The sequence below is a fragment of the Dermacentor andersoni genome, chromosome 11 (assembly GCF_023375885.2).
Source record: "Dermacentor andersoni chromosome 11, qqDerAnde1_hic_scaffold, whole genome shotgun sequence".
In the NCBI taxonomy this organism is placed as follows: Eukaryota; Metazoa; Arthropoda; class Arachnida; order Ixodida; family Ixodidae; genus Dermacentor; species Dermacentor andersoni.
The window spans coordinates 83,089,269-83,115,468 of record NC_092824.1 but is presented as its reverse complement, the minus strand read 5'-3'; the positions used below and the strand labels follow the sequence as shown (position 1 = coordinate 83,115,468).

Below are 26,200 nucleotides of genomic sequence, written 5' to 3'. Positions count from 1 at the left end.
ACACAGCCGCAAGGAGAAAAGATGCACGCCATGCACATCATGGTGGAAGGAATTGCTTTAAAGTGAAGCTTTCATTGCTTACCTCCCTGCGATTTAGCGTGTAGTTGCGGGGGAGGCCGACATTGCCATCATCATCGTCAGCTGTCTTGCCGAATAGACACTGTCACTATCGGACATACAATCACTTTCGCGATGTTTCCTGTGACCCGGCACTGGACATGCCAGTGTATACAACTGACAGCATTCCTGGTGTTGTGCCAAGCTTGCCATTTTTGCATAGTGCCCAGAATGCCTGTGGCTGTATACTTTGACATATGTGGTGCTGAGTCACGTGAAATCTCGCAAAGGTGATAGTATTCCCAAAGGTGAACATTGCTCCTGAATAAAACTTGCTTTGCTCTGCACGGTATGCTGCTGTGGCTGATGACCTAACGTTACAGGATATGTCCGTCGCTGAAATCCACTGTGCATTTCTTATTGTGATGCTCCGGTTTGTCTTGCTAGCTCATGAAAGCCTCTCTTACACCAATTCCTACAGGGCATGGGACCTACATGATTTTTTTGTTTTGTGTTCGGTTTTCAGCAGAGGGTACAAAAGTGGTCTGTCCATGCAGAAAGACCAGCTTACAGAGCCATTTGCCACCATGTGGACTTGGCCAATCAGGGTGTGGGCATGATTCTTGCTAGATGCAGCTTTGTTTTGCTTTGTTGTGTTTGTATTGATTCGAATTCTTGATGCAGCTTCAAAAATGTTTATAAATTCCTCTGCATAAGGGATAATTCTATATAACGACTTTTCATGTTTACTTTTTTGAGTGTTCTATATTCACCTGTGCTTGTATTTAAAAGTGGTCTCTTCCTTTTCTCCTTTCTCCCTCCTTATTGGCCTCGCAGCCTCCTTTTATTTATTTTGTTTATTTCCCTATCATTTTATTTCGCTTCAAAGTCCTTTGAGCTGTAATTACACCTGGAATGGTTCATACATTTGCTCGTACATTTTCCTTCATTTCTCTGCTACAGAAGCCCGTCAGGCCTGCTGGTGTCCCAGTTTCAGATGTGCTCCTTCTTCGAAAAGCAGGCTGACACTGCGTTTAAGGTGCACCCTCTCCACATGGAAGGTGAGTACTACAATATACAGTTGATCCTGGATATATCGAACTTGAAGGGGATTGCGAAATAGTTTGGTATATCGATAATTCGAAATATAAAATATGCATGTCAAAAGCTTCTCTAACAACACCACACATCTCAAGGCAGTTTCCCGATGTCGTGACTAATGGGAACTTACCGGTCTGTGCCTCCGAGGCACATAAAAAAACAAAAACACAGTGCGATGACTAGAGCACTTTATTTCGGAAGAAAAAAAATCTGTGACGTTTGCTTGCTTTTTCTTCTGCACCATCAAGTTCATTAAGCTGTCCTCAAGCTTGTTGACAATGTCCAAATGAGAAAGGCCAGCTTCTTCCATTGTGCCACAACAGAGGCGAATACTGCTGAAAGCTGATGCAAGTTCAGCTGCAGTGCATGGTGGTTGGTCCTCTTCGTCGGAACCTTCACTGCTGCTCGAGTCTGCGTCCTCGTCACTCATGATGTCAGCCACAATCTCCACATCAGCGCGATCCGCTACAGCTTGCATGCCGTTGTCAGCGCTGACGAAATTGCGTGCTGTAACGCCGTCTGGGATGGCACCTGGGAATGCCAAGAACTCGCAAAATTCGCTGTCCAGGCATCCGGCGTCGTCATCTTCACTGTCAAGACATCCGTCGTCTGCAGCTACCACAAAGCCTGCTTTGCGGAAGCAGTTCACAATTGTGCTTTTCACATCGTTCCAAGCACCAGCCAGCATTTGAATGGCTCCGAGGAGGTCCTCCTTGAGTTTGATTCGTAATCGAAGGTTGATTAGGAGCCTCTGCGCCAGTCGTCGTCTGTACCCAACCTTAAACGCTTTCACAATGCCTTGGTCGAGAGGCTGAAGTTTTGCCGTTGTGTTTGGCGGCAGAAACTTGAGGGTGATCTGCTTTAATGGGCAGACAACATGATCGGCCGAACAATTGTCAAGAAGACAAACTTTGCGGCCAGACTTCTCCACTTCGGCATCCCACGCCTGCAGCCACTCAACGAAAGAATCGAGTGTCATCCAAGCTTTCTTATTGGATGCGTATCGAACCGGGAGGCCTTTCGCGTTCTTAAAGCAGCTTGGCGACCTGCTCTTTCCGATAACATACGGCCGTAGTTTGCATGACCTATCCATATTTGCAGTAAGCAAAATTGATACGCGCATTTTGCTGTTCTTTCCACCATGGCATGCAGTGCCCTTCAGATGCAGAGTCTTGTTTGGCAGCATTTGCCAAAACAGTGCCGTCTCATCTGTGTTGAATATTTGCGACGCGAAAAGCTGTCGGAAATATTTGGCCACTCTTTGGACAACCACTTCTCTAGGTGACTTGTGCTAGTCGCCTAACTTTCGCCCGAGAGGGTCTTTCCGATGATGCTGTAGCGACTCTTAAATCGCTACTGCCAACCAGTGCCACCAGTGAAGCTTTCTTCTCCAAAGACCACAGCAAACCATTTGGCCTTCTCCATGAGCATTGGGCCGTCAACAGGTATGTTCTTGGCATACGTCTCCAAAAACCAGGCATACAATGCCTTCTCGACCTTGTCAAAAGTTGGGATGCGCACATGACATGCTCCAGGGCGACTGGACTGCACTGCCTTCAGCTTATCATCGGCTTTGTGCTTGACTATCGTACTCGGGGTGTTGCGAGGAATTCCGAAGGCCGCGGCGACCGACGACTTTTTCTCACCAGCCTCCACCGTCGAATGATGTCCGCCTTTGTTGAAAAATCCAAATTCTTGCGTTTCTTTACGGCCATGGCTCCAGAACACGTGCCAAAAGTGGAAAGAAAAACGCACTGCACCACACGAGTCTCAAGCCTTCGCGTTGGCCTCGTGAACAGAAGGAACAAAGCGAATCGAAAGAGGCACCGCTCCGCGTCTCCGCACTACCACAAGCCCAAGCTGCACTGACCTCGTTCGTCTCACTGCGCCAGCAGTGTCAGCCAACCAAAACACAGGAAACGGGCATCTGCGGTAAGCGTGGTTTCTCCCTCCCGCTTCCCTTTCACACCCAATCGCACTCCATGTGCTCCTCGTCACGTGCCTTTTACCCACACCCCTTTTCTCAGAGTGCGGGGGCGGCGCGCGCTTGATCGCGGGCATCACGATTATGGTGAGGAGGAGAAGCGCACTTGCGAGGATAGGATGCGATGGGAGAAGCGCACTTGCCGGGGCGCAGCTCACCACGGAGTTAGATACATCGATATGCCGGGGCACGGGAGTTCTATATACGCCAACAATAGCGCTATTCTTTTGCATGGAATTCCCAAGGGGGTTTTTCAACAGTTCGATATAGGCAATAATTCGTTATATCCAGGTTTGATATATCCGGGATCGACTGTATTGGCCATTCGGGAGTTGAGTCATGAAGACCAAGACGTACATTTCTTATTTTGATCCCCATAAGGATTTCATTCGTACTGGCCATGCCATTAACCCTTTTGCTGTCACTGACATATCTGTACATCTTTTAGTTTCTCCCCCTGCAGTGTCACTGACGTACCAGTACATTCTCCATTGTACGTTCAAAAATTTGTGCAGAAGCACAAAGCTGGCATGCTTGAACTGGTTGCGCCATCTGTCGAATCATTCTGGAATCTTGTGTTTTTGCTCTGCACTGTATTGTTTGAGGTTCTCACCCGTGCTCTTGGGACAAAGGAACGACAACAGAGTAGTGCAAACAATCGCAAGGGCATTTATTGCACCTTTCATAGACTAATGCCTGCTAGCCGACTTGCTATCCACAAAACATGTCGATGGGCGCGCGACAAATTGCGGAATTCCGGCTCACAGCGACCGGATAATGAGCGGATATGTTCGCCCCATGCTGGACACCAACGCTAGTTCGCGCGTACGGTAACGTGAACTATGGCGCATTTGAACGATCATGTTCGTCCATTCTGGGGTAGGCCTAGCGAGACGGTCTCACAGAAGCATGGATTGGTGCACGCGCAGAACGTCCGCGTCACAGAGCCGACCCCTAGCCAAGGAAGAAGAGCCTACTCCTTGTCGTACGTGACTAACTCTGTCGTTAGGTAGCGCTAGCAGCACGACACTTGTGCCATCTCTTGTACTACACTGCAAGCATACTGACCACTGTCGTCAAGCAACATGGTGAAGCCGGATTACAGGAGACGACAACTATGCAGGAAAATAATGTATCAGGGGATGCGGGAGAGTCTCGCATCCCCACAGCTGGTATGCATATTGAAGAGTACGGATCGACCGCGCACACCCTTTTTTTGCTGGAGGGCATGGTGTAATTTCTAATAGAAGGGTTGTTTTGCCATCTGTCGCAGGTTTGCAATTTTTTTTTTTTTCTGTTGGCGTGACTGCTACTGCGCTTCAAGTTCAGGGGCGCACGCTGTTGCCTCTCCAATAGACCGAAACAGGACTCGGTCACTGCTTTCACTTGCTCGCTGTGGCCTCGCTTGCTTCTATCCTCGGCAAACAAGGTTGTTGTATCCCCTTTCCATCTCTGTCATGTTCATTTCACAACGTGCCATTTCTCTGTGTTGTGTGAACCACTGAAAGGGCTCCCTCCGTGCACGGGGTTACTTTTGGATGGCTGACCGCGGGGGGGCCTTCAACTGTGGATTGAAGCGATGGCTCTTCCAATTCCGAATACGAGTCGAGCTCAGATTCGGATTGTGAGAGCTTCTCATCTGAGGAAGGGGCAAGTTCCGCAGCGTCAGATTCTGATGTTAAAACGGTGGGGCCGTCATCCAGGAAGCGTGCACGGCAAATCGAAAATATGCGGAAGAAAAGCGATTTTTCAACCACGCTGTTTCCTTGCGACGCATCACATTCCGGACTGTCCGCGAGCGCAACTCTTCAACCAGATTCGCAAGAAGTTGATTATTCCAAGCTGTTTTTCGATGTTGCAATCGTTTCACACATCGTGAGCAAAACGAACCGGTTCACGCGACTGATGACAAACGCACAAGTAGTTGCACCCCCGTCGCCGCTGAAAGCTTAGGTAGAAGACAGATGTGGCAGAAATGTACTGTTTCCTTGCGCTCATTCTGCTGATGGGCCTGGTCAGAAAGAATGCCTTGCAAGACTATGGGAGCACGAACCCTTGGTTGCACACACCATTTTTCGCAACCATTTTTTCGTTGAACTGCTTCCTGTTCCTCCTGCAGCTCCTGCATCTAAGCGCCCCCACAGATATTGGAGATCAGCTGAGAATGGTGCGCCCATTTGTGTAAACAATTTAGAGCAAGCTTAGTAGCCTACTAATTCCGCACCAAGACCTGTGCACAGATGATGAGTCTATGATGCTATAGAATGGGTGGCTGTCATTTCGGCAATACATTCCTTCAAAGGGGCACCACTTTGATGCCAAGTTGTTTGTTCTATGCGACGTCAAAACCGGCTACATTCTGAAATTTATTGTGTATATTGGAGCCACGACAAATTTGACCATGGCCAAAGAATTGGAATTCTCTGACTGTATTGTTCTAGAACTACTTGAAGGCTACCTCGGAAAAGGACATTCACTATTTGTAGATAATTGGTACCGTAGTCCAGCATTGTTCAACTGTCTTCAAGATAAAAAAACAACGAATGTGGAACTCTCCGGACCAACAGAAAGGGGCTTCCAAATTTATCAAAAAAGATGAAAAAAGGGGAAGTGGACTCGTTTCATATCAAGACTCTTTTTGCGCTCGAATGGCATGACAAGAGGCATGTACATGTCTTGACGTCGATGCATGATGCTCGTCTCGAAGACACGGGCAAGGTGGATAGGGTCATAGATGAGAACAAGTGAAAGAACGCATGTGTCGCAAGACGGACATAGTGATAAGTTTCGCTGAAAGCATTAGGAAGAGCTTCAAGTGGAACAAAAAGTTTTTTTTTTTTTCATATGGATATATGCCTCCTAAATGCCTTCGTCCTGTTGTATGAAAATGGTGGATGCAAAACATTTGGTGAATTCCGCTTGAATGTTGTGTATCAACTGATACAAGAGTACCATGCTGCTAGGAGAAGAGGTGGAAAGCAGGGCGGTGACGAGGCTCGCAGCATGACACTTTCCCCAGATGGTCCCTCAAAGCGAAGCCAAAGGGAGCCGCGCCCAGTGGAGGTGTCACGTGTGTCCGAACATTGTTCGAGGGGAAAAGAAAAGGAAAGACACCTGTGTTATGTGCGCCGAGTGCGACAAAAGCTTGTGCTTGGAGTCATACTTCAGGATCTACCACACTCTGAAGAAGTACTGAGAGCAGTGGTTCTTTTTTTGTGTGTTCCTTATTTGTCTCAATCTTGTTTATTAGCGACACCTGCTGAAGACTAAAATGTGCGTATTCCGTCGACTGTGTTATTTGTATCGTCATCATAATCAAAATGAATCGCTATGCTCGTTCCCTGATATTCCCGAAACCAAGCCGACACTGGGGATGCATCACGGCCAGAAACACCCGACAGTGAAAGGGTTAATGGCCAACTGCATTGAAATCTTGGAGTGCACAGGAAGCCTAGTTTCATATGGTTTAGAGCAGCCTTTGTGCAAGGTTTTACATTTGAAATATGAGTATATGCGTCATGAAAAGCTTGCAGAAATGTGGTGTTGTCTAGCATCATCTCGTGTTGCAAAGCTGGTGCAACCAATGAGCAGCCCAATAAATATCACAGTTTGCAATGCTAGGCAGTCTCTGATTGGCTGCTGCCTCTGCGCTGGCTAGTCATGATTCTAAGCAGGCTTGCGAAGTTCAAAAGTAGCTCCTACACAAAGAGCAGCAGACTTCAAACGTTTCTCTTGGCACTGAACTCATTTACAGCAACAGCAGCCAGGCTCTCGTAGAGGTTCTGCACTTTGTAATAGCTTGTAGCAAAGACGCATTACCACTGGTCACTTGCTTACTCTGTGACTTGTGAAAGGTTCAGCTTCAAACATTTGAGTGCTCTCGATGTAGTTTGTCACCCATGCTTCGGTGCATTGATTCAGGACTGTGCCCAGTTTATTTTTTACATGTGGGCGATAGAGTGGGTGTAAGCTTGAGTGTGAGTTGGAGTGGATGTGTGTAGATAATGTGCGAGAAACTTGCTATGCCAGGAAGCAGCGCTACTCCCTTTGTCAGCATGTAATGAGCAGTACTCATTTTTGCCAATGTTCTGGGGTTGAAGTCCTTTTTTTGAAGGTTATCTAGGATGTCGAAATTAAAAAATACTGGTTTGGTTCAGGTTCATTGCGCTGATTTTGTTCTGGTTCTGTTCCGGTTAGAAATGAAGTTTTACAAGAACTCGTGCAGGTTTTCTCATGAAATGGGAGAAATGGGCTCCCTGGCCCATGGCAGCAATAAATATTTATAGAGGCATTCAGATAGTGAAATTTTTAAATCTAATATGAATACTCCAGAAAAACAGTCATTGAATACCGTACCAACTATTAAATACTGACAATTTCTATTAAAAAAAGTTAAATGAAAAGTCTCGCAAGTTCTGTGTGGCACTAAATGGGCTTGTTTACATTATTTCTTTATTTAATACATGCACACCAGATGTCATACAATATGGTCACATCTGATGCACAATGATAAAAATAATGAAATACAGGAAGGGCACAACCCAGATACCTTTGGTAGAGTGTAGTGCTCGTTGAAAGAGCTAAAGGCAATGCTACGGCACCAAGCATTGTATTGGGGAAATCCAAACATGTTCAGATGGGTCAAATAATTAATTGCTTTGTATAAACGAGACAGCGAATCCATAGGTTGCTTAAGCCGAGACGTGCCTGCTCGACAGCTGGTAACTGGTATGCATAAGTCATCTCCATGTGCGATCCGTGGGATCGCGCTCTCATTAACACGGAGTAACCGTGAAACAAACTGGAGAAGAATACTGTAGGCTTATTTCTGGATCTGGGTATCGTGGTACACGCAGCGTCTTCAGCTGACAAACAACCTACGTGAACTTCTATGGATGGCACGGATTTCGCCTTCACAATGGAAGAACTTTCAGCGGCTATAGCTAATATCAACAAAAAGTCTCCTCCCGGCCTCGACAAAGTCGGCTATCAAGCTGTAGCGCGCCTTTCCCATCACTTTTTTATACAAATATGGCAACCTTTTTATACCAATGAGGGGAGGGGGGTACGTTTACTAGTACAAATGTGAATAATGTGAATGTGAATACTTGGAAAACAAGGAACCACATCAAATGGACTCGCGCAGAAAAGAAATGCAAGAAAAACACTGGCATGAACAAGTAAAGAAGCGAAAGTGTAAAATAAAGATTTCTAGTAGCATATTTTGAATTAGCTCTAGAAGAATTGTAGAGGAATATATATTTGTGGAAATCGCAGCTTCTTTTAGATTCCTCATTTACTGCTCTACCAAGTTAAGTGCCAAAACCGACTCGCATTGTTATTTGGGAAGTTGCATAACAATGCGTGGCTGCCAGTCCCATACAACCGTATAGAGGGCAGGATGCTGAGGTTCTAAACGCACTGCGCCCATCGTGGAAGGTTACAAGAACGCCTACATAAGCACAGCAGAGAAGCTGCTATGTCAGGCAGGTTGACTGATAACTGTGTAATTGTCATTTAAAATATGCAGAATTCTTCTCCACTTCCAGCGCCGTTTTCTCTATTCCTTTTTAAATAAACAGATGCTGATTCATAAATATTTTCACAAACGACGGTTGTGTTAATTTTCGCCTTTCATACCTGTTTGGCTGTTGCCTCTGCTCTTTCCCTGAGTAGATTGCTTAATTTCTCAATTCCTTGCGACTCTTGTTTCCATCTGCCAATTTCACACAAGAAGTGCTGTACAATTAGGGAAAAACCAGACAAGGTAATGGATTACAGTTATGTTTCTTATGGGTTTAACGATTATTGCAGGGTTTGATGATGGATGCTGTTTTGCATTATTTTATTTTCCACCTTACCTAACCCATATTGCGGGTATATGGTTCTGAGGATCTGCCAGCATCACGGCAAGTTTTCACTTGAGGAAATAATGAAGCAAAATGAGAAGTTAAACGCAACTGGCGTTTTCTCCGACCGCAGCTTGCTCCATGAGCATACAAACCAGCTGACTACGAACCGAATCCCTTTCCTGGTCCCTGGATTAGTCTAAACAAAGAAGGTTGAACTAACGAAGCAACAGCGATGTGCACAACCATTGAATACATGGTGACAATTGAACGCATCTCGAGTTAATTGCGCGGGCACCGAATCGGTGAGAAAACTAGCCTTCACACCCCAAGAGATGCCGATAACTACCGCCATCCAAAAGGAGTGGAAAAGGCAGCAAAATGTTGATCGCCGAATAGCTGTCAAGTCTCAAAATTGATTTTGCAGTGCTTTAGGAATGTGTGCGAGGAGTAGTGGCGTGGGCGGGGAGGAGGGGGATATGCCAAAAATTTCGAGGGGGTGGGAGCGCGGGCCACCCCCCCATCCCCCCCCCCCCCCGGGTACGTGCCTGGTTGGGAAACTAATAGAAAAATGATTCATAAGCGAATAACATGGTTCCTTGAATTGTGAGGCATCCATCCCAAGGAAATTAGTGGCTTTCAGCAGAGTAGATCAGCACTGGACAATATAATATCCCTGATTTCCTCCGTAGAAGAGCATCTAACTACTGGGCATATTCCAATTGTCATGTTCCTTGACATCAAAGCCGCCATTGATTTTGTTTTATATCATTCAGTTCTTGAGGCCCTTGAAGCTGTAGGCTTTGGAGAACACCTTTATACATGGCTATTGAACTATCTTGAAGGATGGCAGCTTTGCATGGCAACTTCAGGAGGCCTGACATCTTGCTATGCTGTTAAAAAAGGAGTTCTGCAAGGGGCAGTCCTTACAGAAGGATAGAAAGTTGGGCGAGTTGGTACGGTAACATGATCTTGGATTGTAGCACGAAGTGACACGGACACAGAAAGGAGCAGACAGGAGCTCGTCCTGTCTGTGTCACTTCGCGCTACAATCCAAGGGCAGTCCTTAGCCCTTTACTATTCAACACCACTCCCATTTGCTTGAAAAAGAGCCTACCAACTGGGCTACATATGACGCCGTACGCTGATGACATCTGTATATGGAGTGCGTCACAATCTCGTTGAGTAATTCAGCAGTGACTACAGCGAGCACTTTCCAACATGTCATCGTATCTTACATCACGAGGGCTACATTTATCACCAGAAAAGAACGTTGCTATGGCCTTTACTTGCAAGCGTATGGATGGCTACCCACTGATACTTGGTGATCGAGCCCTTCCCTACAACACCTCCTCAGTCTCGTTATCAATTGTAACCTCTGCTGGGCACCGGAAGTGAAAATATTACGAGGGCTAATCTCTGGTGAATTCCAGATTATTATTTCTCTTGCTGGACCCTGGTGGGGTAGCAACTGCCGGTCAATGGTGATGCTTCATAATGCTTATGTTGATGGCCTCTTGCACTATAGACTTCCTATTCTGCAGCAACTGTCCTCAACTAATAAGAAAAGCTTGGAAGCGGCACATAACAGTAACTTGCATGCTTGTCGCAGTCTTCTGAAGGGTTCATCTTATATAGGGACCGTAGCTGAGGCTTAGTGTATGTCTTAAGCTGCTACGAATCCAGGAAACGACCCGCATACATATAAAGCACATAGTCCGACACAAGAATCCTTTCTTGAGTAATATCGGAACACAAAACAGTTCCTGATTTGGGCACGCTGTTGGCAAAATTCGACTTGCTATTCTCAAACAGGCACCACAGATCATGCCACTACAGTTCCCTCCGTGGATCTGTTTCCTCTACACATTCGAAAGTACATCCCTGGAATAAAGTCCATGAAGAACATGCCTCAAGCAGCTATATTACACACAGCACTGGCCTACATGAGTGTGAAGTACTCCACTACGAAGCACATATTTACTGACGGCTCCTCTATGCAACATAGCTCTTCCTGTGGTATTTTTGTTCCTTCCACAGACCAGACATTTTATTGGCATCAAGAGCGAGTAAGGTCATCAACATGGTATCTGAGCTGTTTGCGATGAAGCAGGTGCTAAAATATGTACTATGTCAGCTTCAACAACAACTGTGGTTTGGTAAATCACAATTCACACAAGCCTCCCATTTACATCAGTGTATTTTCCTCTAGACTGCAAGAACTCGTTATCCCTTATAGTATTCGAGTGAAACTATATTAAGTGGCCTTGAGGATGCAGGGCAGAACCGGCCATTGAGATGCCAACAATATGAACACCGACTGCACTGTTCTGTGCTGGATCCCTTTTTTTTGTGCACTTCTTGTTTTTGTTTTTTTGTCAGAAAGAGCGCTTGCATTCACATTGTATTACATAATTTACAACTTCATACTTATAGCCTTTAGCAATGAAAGAAGCAGGCAATTGACATCTCAGTGAGTTTCCTGCATTAAAGAAAAAAGTAAGGGAAGGTGAGGACATTGATGTTTCTGAAACAAGGACAGTTTGGGCTAAATATTGTGACACTCTTGCTGCACGTGGCGCCGTAGGTCGGCAAAATAAATGGGACTTGCTCAGACTCTCTCACAAATTATATTCATATGTGTACTTGTTCATCTTTATCGGTTGACCGCATTTCACCATCTAACAAATGTCATCGCTCAGCGCAGGACACACCTGCATGTATCAGGAGTTTCTCGAGTGCTATCAATGGTTTTATCCGCTGTCTATTGTCACCGAACCTTGCGTAAACTGATTGCATGTATGCACGACGCGAATTGTGTAGTACTTTCTGGAAGACATGCATGTGCCAGCAATTACTCTGGAACCATCGATGACTTATTTATAAAAGCTGATGTGCTTGACCCGCTGATCAAATTTTCAATGATCGCCAACTGTGTTCGCTGCTATCATTGGGCCTTGAGTATAGCTTGTTTTTCTGGGTACAGGTTCGCCCAATAAAGAGTTAGCGTCACGAGTCACAGTTCACTGTGTTCGTGACTGCCACTACCACGTGACATCTGGTAGAGGTGCTTTCCGTTCATGAGCCAAACAACCCCGACTAGTCCTGGTCAAAGCCCGGACCGCGAAGAAAACACCAACGTTGTCCCAAACCATCAAGCAACCACAGGCTAAAACAGCTGCCCGCTGAACACGGACTTCTACCTGAGACAACCAAGAAGATCATGGCCAAGTCTACGACCCCAATGGCAGCGCCAGTGTCCTCCATCGTGCTGCAACAGCCCAGGGAGCCACCACCAACTGTCCGTGGATCATCATTTGAAGACTGGATAACTGGCTGGAAACATACGAAAGGGTCGCTGCATTAAAAAACTGGAACTCCGACGACAAGCTGCGGGATGTGTACTTCGCCTTAGAAGACGCCGCCAGGACGAGGTTTCAAAACCGAGCATTGACCCTGACTACATGGGACCTGTTCTGCAACGGCTTACTGCAGACCTTCATGAGCATCTTGGCAAAGAGCAAGCCCAAGCTCTGCTGGAAACCCGCACGCAGCTGGTGAACGAGAACGTTGCTATCTTTGCAGAGGAAAAGACTCGCTTCTTCTGCCACACCATTGATATGTGTACTTGTTTATCTTTATTGGGTGACCGCGTTTCAACATCTAACAAATGTTATCGCTCAGTGCAGGTCGCGCCTGCATGTATCCGAAGTTTCTCGAATGTTATCGATGGTTCTATCTGCTGTCTCTTGTCACCGAACCTTGTGTAATCTGATTGCATGTATGCGCAACATGAATTGTGTAGCACTTTCTGAAAGACACGTGGGCGCCAGTAATTACTCTGGAACCTTCGATGACTTGTGTAAAAAGCCAGTGCGCTTGACCCGCTGAACAGATTTTCGTCGATCGCTGACTGCGTTCACTGCTATCGTTGTGCTTTGAGTGTAGCCTGTTTTTCTGGGCACAGGTTCGCCCAATAAAGAGTTAGTTTCGCAGTTCACAGTTTTGCTACCGTATTCTTGACAGTCACTACCACGTGACAATATTTTTTGCTTAGGGCTCACTCGGACTCGGACTCGCCAAAATCCTGCTCAGCCAGGCTGGGCTCACTTGGACTGGCAAGAATTCTCCTCAACCTTATTCACTCGGAATGCTCCCTTCTAGTCTCTTTTTTTTCTTCCTCCAAGGCACCAGAGTGTCTGTGCGAAAGCTGCATCACTGAGGTTCAACTGAACTATGGTTCACGAGAGCACTGCTGAGAGTTCAGCTCACCTAGTTCTTGACCAGCTCACTGTCGCCGTCCTCATCAGTGTAAAGGAAAGAATGGATCAAGAAATGTAACGGATAAGGCGGACTCAGTTTCCAACTTTCAACAGCTGTCTGATAAAAAGGATTAATAAATTTGGATTTCAATTGTCTGACACTATCTTTTACAGTGCTTCCAGAATTCGGTTAGGCACATTGTAAGGCCTCAACCATGCAGCTCTTTTTCGTTGTGCAAGAAAACATGTCGAAGAAGTGATGGCATGCTGTTGAAGCAGTGACTTTAGCTTCAATGCCTGTGGCCATCTGCATTGGTAGAGTGTTGACTGTCTGAACCTCAGTTCAGTTAACACAAGTTTGTTTCAGTTGAGTTTATCAGCTGGTAATGAGCAGCTTTTCAGCTTTGTTGTCAGTGAATTGATGCTTACTTGCAAGTCTAAAAATGTGAACATGTGCTTCGTTTCCTTCATTGTGCAGTTGTTGCATTGACTTGTCTGATTGATTGATTGATTTATTGATTGCCCTCTGTCTTCTTCTCCCACAGGCAACTGCATTTCTATCAGTTATGAGCACAATACACGACACCTACTGATGAGCTGCAGACCAAGTGCTAGGACTCCTTACATGACACACTCTGTGAGTGACCTGTTGTCTGTCTCATATTTGGTCTATAATTGTGGTCAGGATGTGACAAAGGCCTCACAGTTTTCTTTTTACCTCTTCTTATGATGCTTTGTATATCCTAAAGCATTCTTTGTTGCGTGGGGCATTGTTATCATAACCACTGTATGCTAAAATTTGTAGTGTCGTATTTTTGTGCATCACAGTGCTTACATGAAGAGAAAAAAAAAAAAAAAGGCATGTAGAGTGGTAAAGGAGACAAGGACTACTGCATCTAAGCAGGTTTGTGCCACCAATTACATACATTATAATGATGTTTCTTTTTAATTCTGACAATGCTAACCAAATATCTTGCACTTGCTTCTGCCTTGTTCTCACTTAAATTTTTAATTGTGCATCGTGTTGTCCTCCCTTTGCTTGTCCATGTCTTCTGCCAGAAAAATATTTACTCTCAACTAGAGCCAACTAACTCAGCTTTTCAACTTTAAACATATCATTTGCTCACTCATCACCAACATGCATTGTACTGTTGCTGCCACAGCAGTCGATGGGAGCCAGTGTAAGTACAGTTAAACCTCAATACAACAAACATTAACATAATGAAATCCTATAACAAAAAAGTGGGGGGAGGGGAGGGGGTGGTATGGCAGGTTGGCGTGCATCTCCTTTTCTAGGGTGGCTGTAGCTGTGTATGGCTGTCAGTGTGGCTGAGCACATTTACAGCCCGGCCGCACTGTTTTGGAGGTAACCTGCTGCGCGTGCAAAAACTGGGCGAGCCGACATGGCGTGTCGTTGTGTGCTATCTTGCTGCATGTTTAGTGCTGGAGATTGCGTAATCTTGAGTTTCGGAGATCTGTTTAGGTGAGAGGCAGACAAAGCATTCGCTTCCCGCTGCCGGCGCTTGTCATAATTGCATCATCCCACTGTCGACGATACCATCAGCTGCGGGGGAGGAGGGGACTTGAAAGCGTTGCTGGCTTCACTTCGTACCACTGATGTGAGGATATCGTTGACACTACATGAAATCGTATCTTTCGCCGCTGACTCTGAAATTCAGCTAAAGAGTGGTGATTTGTAACAGTTCAGTCATAATGGCAATCGGCATGCTATGAAACCAGTGCCTCTACTTCTATCTGTCATTGTGGCACGCTGTGGTGGCTGACGCAGCTAGGCGAGACCTCCAAGATTGCGTGAATGAGGCGGCCAAGTCAAGCCGGTGCAGGCTTGCAGAGTGGGGCCACAGCAGCGGCGGGGCCACAAGAGAAGGGTGTATCAGATAGTTTCACTTTCATGGGCCAAACACGCCCACGTATGCAGCTGACAGTGGTTCTGGTGCTGGGCCAAGCTCTGTAGGCTGTATGCTTCGACAGGTTTGCAAAGTCTCATGAAAGTGAAACTATCTTTGAAAGTCATGGAGGTAACCCAACACTGTCCCAGTCACAAAGTAGTAATAAAATGACACGCTTCATTCGCATTGTTGACAAGTGTTGTAATAAAATGACGTGTTGCAATAAAATGACACACTTCATTCGCATTGTAGCGTTTGACCACGGTATTGTTTTGCTAGTTTCTTGACAGTATGAGCAAGCCAAATGGGAAGTGTTTGCGGAAGACCATTGCATTGAAACAAAAAGAAGCTGTTGTAAATGCTGTTGTGTCATGTCCTAAATGTTGCATGTTGGACGTGCGACTTGTCGAATTATGTTTGTTCTCCCGTGCGAACTTTGTTGGTTCCCCGCTTTGAACCGTGTATACTTCTTATATGTTGAGTTTTTGTGTTTCCTTCTACAATGCCTCACAGTGAGAGCACGTATATGCAGATAAGTAAAACTAAGCATTCTATTACTGTAAAATTTCAATAGTTCTGTCACTTTGTTCAACCTAGGCAACACTCTTTCCGTGCAGATATGCAACATGCTCTTCCCGATGGCAGATGAAGGCAGCCAGTGTGCCTTCAACGTTGTCCATGTGTTCAATGGAGGTCCCACTCAGGTGCAGCTGTCAAGATCGTGCATCTGCCTTGACCCTGATGATGCTGCCAACTTCTGGGCTGTAGCTGGTGATGAGTCGTACAAACAGGTAGGGAGGAGTAATTGCACTTGGCATGCAAGAACCAGAACTCTGTGTACCATTCACAGAGTGGCACACTTTCTTTCTTTTTTTTTTCTATGGATAGTATGTCTCTGTCTTGCGAATTGAGTTTAATTATCCCAGTTACAAGGGGCAGTGTTCTCATACGATCACTTTTGGGAATACAATTGCTTTCGCAAGGTTTCACGTGACTCTGAACTGGACTTCTCGATGTATATGGCCAGCAGTGTTCCTGGCACTGTAAGAAGATGGCAAGCTTGGCATGGTGCCAGGAATGCTGATGCGTCAGGTGCTGAGTCAGGTGAGGTCTCCTAAAAATGAGCGTAACCCCAAAGGTGATCTCATGAGAACACCGTCCCGGTAACTGTCTGGGAATGTTGTGCACCCAATCCTGAATTGTTATACAGTTAATCCTGCTGTAAGGGGGGTTTATTCGGCTTGTATAGCAGCAGCGAAAAGCTCAGCACCAGCAGGTAGGGCGCAGCCAGCGAACGAACTGGGTACGAGCCACACGATGGCAACAGGGCTTTTCAGCCTGCCGATCTTCTTCGCCACAATCACCCCCGGAATGGAAGAGTAGCCATCCTGGCGACCTAGGAAGAGGTGGGCAGATCGTAATACTGCTTCAGCTGGTCAATGTGCACAAGTCTCTCGCCCCTGACGACGCAGATCGGGAGATGGCAATACGGGTTCGACCACGTAGTTAACTAGTGATGTTTGCTCAACCCCGCGGTAGGTCCCGTGATACCTCGGGAGGAGCTTGGACAAAAGGCCAGGAGCAGCAACCGGTGGGACTCAGTCACACGATTGAGTCGACGGGGAAGGGGTGAGGGGGAGGATTGAGGTCATGGCGTTCTTTTTGGAGGCACTGTTGAGTAGGTGTCAAAAAAACGTGCCAGTTGTCAGTATTTCTCGGCGTGCTAAGCTACCGCAGAAATAGGCGAGCATTAAGCAGGGTCCAGCCGGTATGGGAGAACAATATCAAGTGCTGGAGGGATGGTGGCCGTAAAGCAACAAGACTGGTGAGAATCCGGTAGTGGCTTGAGAGGCAGTGTTATATGCGTAAGTGACGAATGGAAGTACAAGATCCCAGTTGGAGTGGTCAGACGCAACATACATTCATAGCATGTCACCAAGAGTTCTGTTGAATCGTTCTGTTAAGCCATTGGTCTGTGGATGATAAGCAGTAGTAGCGCGGTGAATAATTTGGCATTCAGAGAGGAGTGACTGCAAGACGTCTGAGAGGAATATGCGGCCCCGATCGCTCAACAGTTCACGAGGTGCGCCATGGCGAAGAACGAAGTTTTTTTAGAATGAACGAGGCGACGTCTTTTGCTGATGCGGCAGGCAAGGCGGCGGTTTCAGCATACCATGTCAAATGATCTACGGCGACAACAATCCATCGGTTGCCAGCGCCAGTAGGTGGAAGAGGCCCGTATATATCAATGCCGACACAGTCAGAATGCTGAGCTGGGCAGGGAAGTGGTTGGAGAGGTGTGGTAAAGAGATGCAGGACACATTTGCGTCACTGGCAGACAATGCAGGAGCATACGTATTTGTGGACGAAGGTGTAGATCCCTCGCCAATAATATCGTAGGTGAAGCCGTGTGTAGGTTTTTGACACTCCGCCGTGACCACACTGTGGGTCAGAATGAAAAGCGGAGCATAAATCTTGTCGTAGGTGGCGGGGCACTACTAAGAGCCATTTGCGGCCGTCATTGTGGTAGTCGCGGCGGTATAAAAGTCCGTCACGGATTGTGAAATGTTGCGGCTGTCAGCGTAACGCTCGAGGTGCCGAAGCTGCCGGAGGATTTGACAAAAGGTTGAATATGATGACGATCCATGGGTCTTTTCGTTGCTCCGATGCCATGTCCAGGATGTCAAGTGGTGAGATGTCATGTCTGTAGCTAGAAGTACTGCTTTCTGAAGTAACTGGGAAGCGCGAGAGGGCATTGGCATCAGAGTGTTTGCGTCCAGAGTGATAGACGACACTGATATATTCCTGGATTCGGAGGGCTCACCGAGCGAGGCGGCCCGACGGGTCTTTTAAGTTAGAACATCTTGAAGGGGCAGCGCAAAAAGACGATGACAGAAGGCAGGAACACACAGGACAGCGCTTTCAGCGCTGTCCTGTGTGTTCCTGCCTTTTGTCATCGTCTTTTTGAGCTGCCCCTTCAAGATGTTCAACCAGTACCAACTCGCCCAAATGTCGATCCTTCTTTTAAGTTAGACAACCAACAAAGAGCGTGATGATCCGTCACCACGTCAAAGCATTGACCGTAGAGGTATGGGCGAAATTTTTGAAGAGCCCATAGGATAGCCAGGCACTCTTTTTCTGTTACTGAGTAATTGGCCTCAGGTTTCGTGAAGGCAGGACTGGCATAAGCGACTATGTATTCAGAAAGTTCATTGTCACCTTGGAGAAGTTGGTTTAGTGATTTCGTAAGCACCCCAACTCACAATCTGCCTGCAGAATAGGGATTTCTCCTGAAGAAGCGAACTGTGGGGTGCATCCCAAGCCACTGGTGTAGGAGCAATTTTGATGTTCTACAGCTGCTTTCAAAGAGCATTTCCATCCACCAGGGAACCTTGTACATTCTGATGTACTGTTTCACATCTCGTATAGCACGCTGTGTTAGGCCACTCACCGCTGGGTAGTATGGAGCACAGAAATTGATCTGATATATATTGTGGTCTCAAGCCCCTCTTGCTAGTTTTTCACTCTTAAACGCTGGACTGTTGTCACATACGATTGTCCTGGTTGTCCTTACGATATCCTGTTCGAGGAATGAGATAACATTATTTGCATCTTCTTTTCCTGCCCGTGCCACGACCATCCTGGCGCATTCATCTATGGCCAAAGAAAAGCTTGTATTTTTCTGACTCCTTGTTTCTTGATTAGCTTGGCAAAATTCAAGTGTATAACTTCAGGTGCATAAAAAGGCACGTTCAAGTGACAAGGTATTATCATGGCATTCGTAGGCTGCTTATATTTAACTTTGTTGACTTGACAAATATGGCATAAATGAACGTATTGATTAACTTCGTTCATGTGAGGCCATGTAAATTGTAGATGCACCAAAATCTGTTGTGTCCTCCATATTCTTGGCTATTGTGGTACAAATAAAGCACCCTGGAAACCAGCGTTGGCCGGACTTGATGCCGAGCTTCAATAAAAATGAGTTGTTCAGTGCCTCCCACAATTTTACTTCATTGATTTTTTCTGTTTGTTCTTTGGTGGATTGTGTCATCAGTCTAGACAAAGCATTGGCATCAGTCAAAAGGCGTCCAGGTCGGTGGGAGATGGTGAAGTCAAACTGCTGCAAGTAGTTCGCCGTTCTACGTATTGAATTGCTTTAAGGACTGCAAGATCTTCCTTTTCAGTAGTGGTGTAGTTAAATTCAGACGGCTTGAAGGTGTAGGTGTAGTAACTTACTATATGTAGCTTTTTTTGGCCTGATGCTTCCGGACATTTCTGATGCAAAGCTGCACATGTCCATAGTTTCAGGCATCAGTATTTACCTCAAAGGATAAAGTAAAATCTGGTATGCGTAGAATAGGGTCAGCAGAGATTCTGTGCACCAGATCATGGTAGACTCTCTCACAGTTGTCATTCCACTTAAATGGAACTTCTTTCTGCGTTAGGCACGTGAGGCATCTAGTTTTGACGGCAGTCTTTTATCAAAGGTCCGCAATGTCCTGCTAATCCCAACACACTTGAAATGAGTGGACGTCATATGGTTTTACCAGTTGGGAGATCCTCTCGACGAAATATTGTTTTGTACTAGTAGTAGTCCCACCAACGACGCTTCCAAGAAACACAACTTTTCTTTTAAAGAATGCACTTATCTTAAAATTGACTTTGAGGTATGCCAAGCTCAAGGCATTTAATACCTGAGACAGGTGTTCCTGATGCACAGCCTCTGTTTTGGAGAAGACGATAATATCATCTATGTACATGTTACAAGAGACACCGTGGAAAGGCTTCGGGACTTCAATCAGTGTCTTCTGGAACCATGCTGACAAGTTCTTCCAGCTTAAAGGAAGCAGGTATACTCATACAAATCGAAGGGCATGATAAAAGCAGTAGACATTTTTGTTTCTTCAGTTAGCAAGATCTGCCAGAAACCTTTGCACAAGTCAATACGTGAAAAATGTCGGCAACAACCTGTCTCATCTATGATTGTGTCTGTCTTTGGCATGGGAAATGGTACAAGTTCAGTCTGATGATTGAGAACCCTGTAGTCTGTGCACAGTCTGAAAGTTCCATTTTCCTTTGGCACAATTGTTATGGGAGAGGCAAAGCGCGATACCGAAGGTCAGATTATATCGGCGTCTAGCATCTCCTCCAATTGTTTCTTCAACCATATCTTTCACTCTCTTGACATGTTATAAGGTGATTTGCGGGTGACGGTCTTGTCATTTAGTTTGAAAGGCACATTGTGTGACTTCATCACTTGCGAACGGCTTCCTATGCATACAAATTCAGGGTAGGTCATTGCAATATCCTCCGCGCACTTGACAACTCGTAGGTTACCTTGTCTACCCTGCTGTGTCTCAACCCTTGGTAGTGCTTCAACTAAAACCGCATCATCCCAGTATACGTTGATGTTCAGTTTCTTTGTATCTGGTCTGGATAGCAGAAAGTCATATGTCACACCCTCTATCGCCAATACTTCACTCTTTATTTCATGATTCGGAACTCGATGTTTACTGAGGCCCACTGATTATGCAATGTCAATTTTGCATCGTAACCTTGTACCCATAGCACTCTTTCACTACGCAGGTGACTTGCATCCACCAGCTTGGCATTTATTACATATACAGAAGCACCACTGTCAACCAAAGCCATCATATGTCTGTTTCCCACTTTGATAGGAATGTGATGTAGGTTAGAGCTAGTTGCTCAGTTGTGGTCATCGGGTCGGACTGATCACCCTTGATTATCAGTTTTTTGTCATTGGAAACTCTTGAGCATCGTCATTGACATTATTCACCCAACCTCTGGGAGCACACCAACCCAAGTTCTCTGTGCTGCCTGCAATTTGGCTTAGTTCTCGCTGACTACGGCTTGACCAACCTGTGCCGGTCTGTCTGAAGCAACTGCTTGAGTTAGTAGTTATTTTTTCTTCTGAAGTAGATGGTACATCCTGAAGGTACTCCAGGAGCCTGTCTATAGTTTTAAGTGATCATACTGGCCCTTGCTTCAGAACTTCAGCATGCAGTCCGTGCATTATTAGGGCTATTACAACAGATGAAAGCATAGGCTCGGCCAGCTTTAGAAGGCGCTGTCTCTCAAAGAAATATTTGATGAGGGAGCCCTGCTTGAATTTGAAATTAAGCGTGGGATCCCACCTTTGTACTGGGTTGTTTCGGAATGTCATCAAGAATTTTTCTTTCCATTGGTTCCAAGAGTTGTCATCGTCTTCAATATAATGCAGATTGTACCACTTGCATTCAACACCTCTCAGATAACTGCGCATGTTAGTAATCTTGTCCTCATCGGAGCGCTAGTTGTTCTTCCCAGCAGCATATTCATGGAATTCAAGCCAACTTTCCAGACTTTAACACATGTCACCGAACGCATCGGGTTCTACAAATTTAGCCACCAGCTTCTTAGCATTTAGAGAGCTTACAAGGTGATGTAACCAGTTGGTTCTGTTGCATAATCTGTTCCTGCTGTGCCTGAAGAGCTTTCGAAATGAGGCTCACCTCTTCCATTGAAGTCCGTGATCCAGAGTCCTTTCAACGCATCGGTTAAAGAACTAGTTCGTCGTAGGTCACCAGACGCAAGTTTACTTCCACAGCACCCTTCCGACGTGGTTCAGCAGTGTCCACGGAAGCCTTTTCCAAGAACAGTTTCACGAGTTCTGCCGAGTTGAGTTCACGAGGTAGTTCCACCGCTGGTTTATTTTCAGCTTGGTACCTAAAAAAGACCTTCTCTGTGGAGGTCTCCTCAAGGAAAATGCCACTCAAATGTTGGAGTCAGTTGCCGGCTGTGCCAAAATAATGTAGCGTTCCTAGTTAAAAGGACAAAATACACTTAAAGCTTTGCTGTGGAATGGGCGTCCACGTTGTTGTTGTTGTTGCATCAAAACAGGCATCCACCTTGTCTGCGTTTATTCCAGCTTCATCCTTCTTATCTCCCGTCCCCAGGTTCCTGCGCGTCTTCATCTTCTATGCAAAGGCTCATACCGCTAGCATGCTTAGTTGCTGTGACAATGTATATCAGGGGGGCAGTAAAAGGCATGCATTCATTTTTTCAGACTGCCCAATTTTTCGGATGTACTGTAACGTAGAGTATCTGTGGAACCGTGAACTTTTGTGTGTTTTATGCTAAAATAAATAGATTATTATAATGTTCATATGCCGTGTTATTCATTATAGCAAATAAATTTGGCTACTGGATCTTGCAAAAGGAAAGGAACATGAAATCTCTGAAAAGAAAAAGAATTTATACGTGGCTCTGCTATTGCAAACACCAGAGACCAGTGGAGCTGGGGGAAGGCCAGTGGAGTAGTGCCGAACCACACACAAGACACACGAGGGCCGGCAATGCATCGCTATGGCGTCCGCCAAAGGCGTCTACTACAGCGTCCGTGATTCGTGTGGCCAACGCTGCAGTAGACGCCGCAGCTGTCTCCACTCTGTACGGGGCAACGGGCGAGGAGGACATCGAGGCACCCTAGCAGCCGCCGGAAAAGAATGCCCCTCCTTCATCGCCTGACTCCACTGCCTCTCGCGCCACAGGAGAGGGCACGCATTCTGGCCGCGTTCCTCATTCACATGTGCGCTGCTCCTTCTCCCCTACAAAGCTCCACCCACACTCGCCGCATCTCTATGCTGCACAATGCTATTTTTATACTCTGCATTTGCTCTCTCTCGGCTCTCTTTGCCCCAGCTTGGTGAAGCTGCGGACGCAAAGAGAAACCCAGCGAGGTTCTAACAGCTCCACTGTAAAAGGACTCAAGCTTCCGCACCTGCCTGCGTTCCATGCGCGCCGTGCACACCATATTGGCAGCCTCATGTGCCTCTCTCTCTTCTCCGTGTCAACCCTCCGAAACACAAGGTGACTGCGCCGACGGCCACTGGCGAAGGCAGCTGTCGGTGCTGTCGGCTACCAATTGACCACTTTTGGCACGTGTATGCTTCTGAATTGAGTTGCGAGTCAGTGCTTTCTCCTCCTTTTCTCATACCCTGTGACATTGATGTTGGTGCTGTACAACCTCATTTTTGTCTCGTGTTCTTTTAAGGTACAGTGAAAGGAAATGAAAGTACAAGTTGCCCTATCTGCGCAGGTTCTTGTGTGGGATGCTTCGTCGGGCAAGCGCATTCACCAGCTGCCAGTCACCAACCCTGTGCTGGATGTGTGCCCTGTGACAACTCCCCTCGGCTGGGGTCTGGCGGCGCTCGCTAAAGACACCCTGTCCCTATACTCTTGGAAGCATGGTGTCAACTAAGTGTCATATGTCGAAGGACAGCATCAAACTCTCACCGAACAACGTCGGGCTCTGCAAAGTGGACCTCTTTGTATGGCGTCATGCAAATTGTGGTCTGGTTGCAACTGCTCTGCCCCGTCATCAAATCTGTACATAGAAAAGGGACTTTGAAATTATGCTCTCAGGGGTCTGTGACTAGAGTCTGCTATTGCATGTCATAATCTATTTGTTGTACAGGACAGTTGTTTGGCTCAGAGGAAAGCTCATCACTTGTTGGATGTTCAGCCGTCGTTAATGTGTCGAACTTGACACACTTCGCAAAGAACCACCACACGGCCCCCGTATGGCAGCCTGTGGCTGCAATGTGAATGTGTCACATGCTGCACTTACGATATGTGTGATAAAGGGGCCCTACATAGCACTGTCAAGTGTTTCATTGTCACAGCGCCTCCTCCCCCCCCTCCCCCCAGCTGAACATTGGCATGCTCTGGACCAGAGGGCATGTGCAGTAAGCGAATGACTAAAACTTTTGTGCCTTTTAAAAGCACCAACTTCCTTTCGACTTCAAGACACATTGTACAGTGCTACATCGCATGGTTCCAGGGGATAGACCAGGCGGCGTTGTCTGAAGTTAGCTGTACTAATGAGAGGTTGTCTTGCTTTTCCAATTATATAAATTTAAATGCTGCGCATGTGTCATACTTATTGTGGGATGCCTCAACTTTTTCAACTGGATATGGTTGTTTGCATACCAACCTACTTTAGATTCCCTTTAAAGCTTCAGTTTGGAGCAGTTCTTGACGTGACGCTCTGACACAGCTGTTAGATGCAGCAAAGATACCTGGGGGGTATTGGGGGCTGAGTCAATGGTCACGTTTTGCCAAACATTGAATCATGGCGGGATGAGTGTCATAAAAATGTGCTCGTGCATAAACAGTAAGTGCACGTCTTGCAATTCATTTGAAACATGGCTGCATGCATATCACAAGTATTTACTCCTTTGTGATCAATAAGTGCAAGTCTCATATATTTTGATGTTGTGGTTTACCCAAAGCACCTAATGCCATGACATAGATTGAGGCGCCTAGACCTGCCACGTGGACTAAGGAATTATGTTGTACAGGTTATTTGTATATTACCTCTGCAAAATATTTTACAATGTTGGCTTATGTACTGAAGACCGCCCAGAGCTGTTACTCGTGCCAAAAGATAAACCAGGAAGCTGTTAGGGAAGCTGCGTCAGGTTAAGTGGCGTTGTGAGTGAAACGTGAATGTGCCATCACTTTGCACTTCAGCGTCATAAACTTGGACAGCGTTGTATAAAGCACCTTGCACTCAGCACAATACCTTCCTCTAGACGGCGGCAATTTTTTTTCTTTGGAGCACACTTGAAACAGTTGTTTATAACCAGCAATGTCTGTTGTACAGCTTGAAGTGTTTTCTTGCCTGATCTGAAAGTAGTCAGCCTTATCAAGAAATTTTTTTGCAAACCTGAGTGCACACAATCTTTTTCATAGGTCGCATCAAGTTGTCTTCAAACAGGATTGGTATCCTTACAGAAAATATAGCATCTAAATATATTCTTTCTGAAATTTCCTCTTAGCGCTCCTATTTTAAGATGTGTAGACGACATCAGCTGAAGTTAACAAGCGTCTGTGACGAGCACCTTGTGGCAGGTCAGGTGTGACTGCTTGTTTCTGTGAATGTTGTTTACGCTCTGCATTTCATCCACTATTTTCAGTTCTTTTCTACATGCAAGTTGATTAGCTTGATTTGGCATTGAGCAGTTAGTTGAACAACACTGTCAGTGCGCTTTCCAGGTGAAGCCAGCTGTCATGGGAATGGAGTCCAACATGCCATGTCACACTACTGTAATGTTTCAGAGTGGTTCTCTTCAAGGTTATTGTTCGTTTTCATTTATTCTTTTGCATGTCTATTCCATCTCGATTCTTAATTCTGCACACTGACAAGCCAAAGCCATACCCCCTTTAGTACGCTGGAGAGACGGCTTTGGTGACTCAACTTCTGGGTTATTGGAGGTGTCTGCCTCCTTAGGGAGGTTTAAAAGTGTACATAATATATAAGGTGCGTGCTCACCTGTGTCCCAGGTTTGATGGAGGGAGAGGGGTAACAAAACACGATGGTGCTTCAACAAAGCATCTAATCGTGACAATTTTAAACAAGTGTTTGAAGGTGTTACTTTTGTGTGTGCATATGCGTACAATTGTTTGCGAGCACCCTGGTGTGAATCAATAAATGCTTTGTGCGTGAGTTTTTATTAAGTGTTGTGTCATTTTACTAAGAGTATGTACTAAGAGTATGTCTACTAAGCACATGTGAGCTTTATTTTGGGCTATTGCACAGAAGTTCGTATGTGTCCATGCTTGTACTGCAGTTGTAACAAGCAGTTGTAAAGGTTTGTTTCCTTCCTCTGTGGTATACAATAACAGCCACTCCAGAGATGGGCTCAAGTGAAGCATTGCTGCTATGGTCTTTGCATTCTCTTGTGAATTCGTATTGATACATTGGTCAAGCTGCCAAATGCAGCAGCAAATAAAACTGAGAAGCAATTTTGTCAAGGAAATGCTGTGAATTTGCACATTACTGGCGCGCGTTTAAGTAATCCTGCTTGAGCTAGTAAAGCTTGTACTGGACCAGCACAGCTAAACTTGCCGCAATCATTATAGTGCACTGGCCACTATCTTGAAGGGATGATTGTTGCCGTATTTACTAGATTCCAACGTACACTTTTATTCTGGAAATACTTCAGATTCAAGTAAAATATCAAAATTGCA

The 26,200-nt window shown here is 45.9% G+C and overlaps 1 protein-coding gene across 2 annotated transcripts in view; it reads left to right on the top strand.

The window, feature by feature from the left end:
- LOC126517959 (E3 ubiquitin-protein ligase rfwd3.S-like) overlaps positions 1 to 25,683 on the top strand; it is a 56,176-nt gene extending 30,493 nt beyond the window's left edge. For both annotated transcript variants that reach the window (XM_050167788.3, XM_055064805.2), the window contains 4 exons: positions 1,021 to 1,118; positions 13,799 to 13,890; positions 15,781 to 15,954; positions 23,265 to 25,683. In XM_050167788.3, the coding sequence (XP_050023745.2) occupies positions 1,021 to 1,118; positions 13,799 to 13,890; positions 15,781 to 15,954; positions 23,265 to 23,426 (526 nt within the window). In that variant the 3' untranslated portion in view covers positions 23,427 to 25,683. The remainder of the gene's footprint in view (positions 1 to 1,020; positions 1,119 to 13,798; positions 13,891 to 15,780; positions 15,955 to 23,264) is intronic.
- The last annotated feature ends 517 nt before the right edge of the window (positions 25,684 to 26,200 follow it).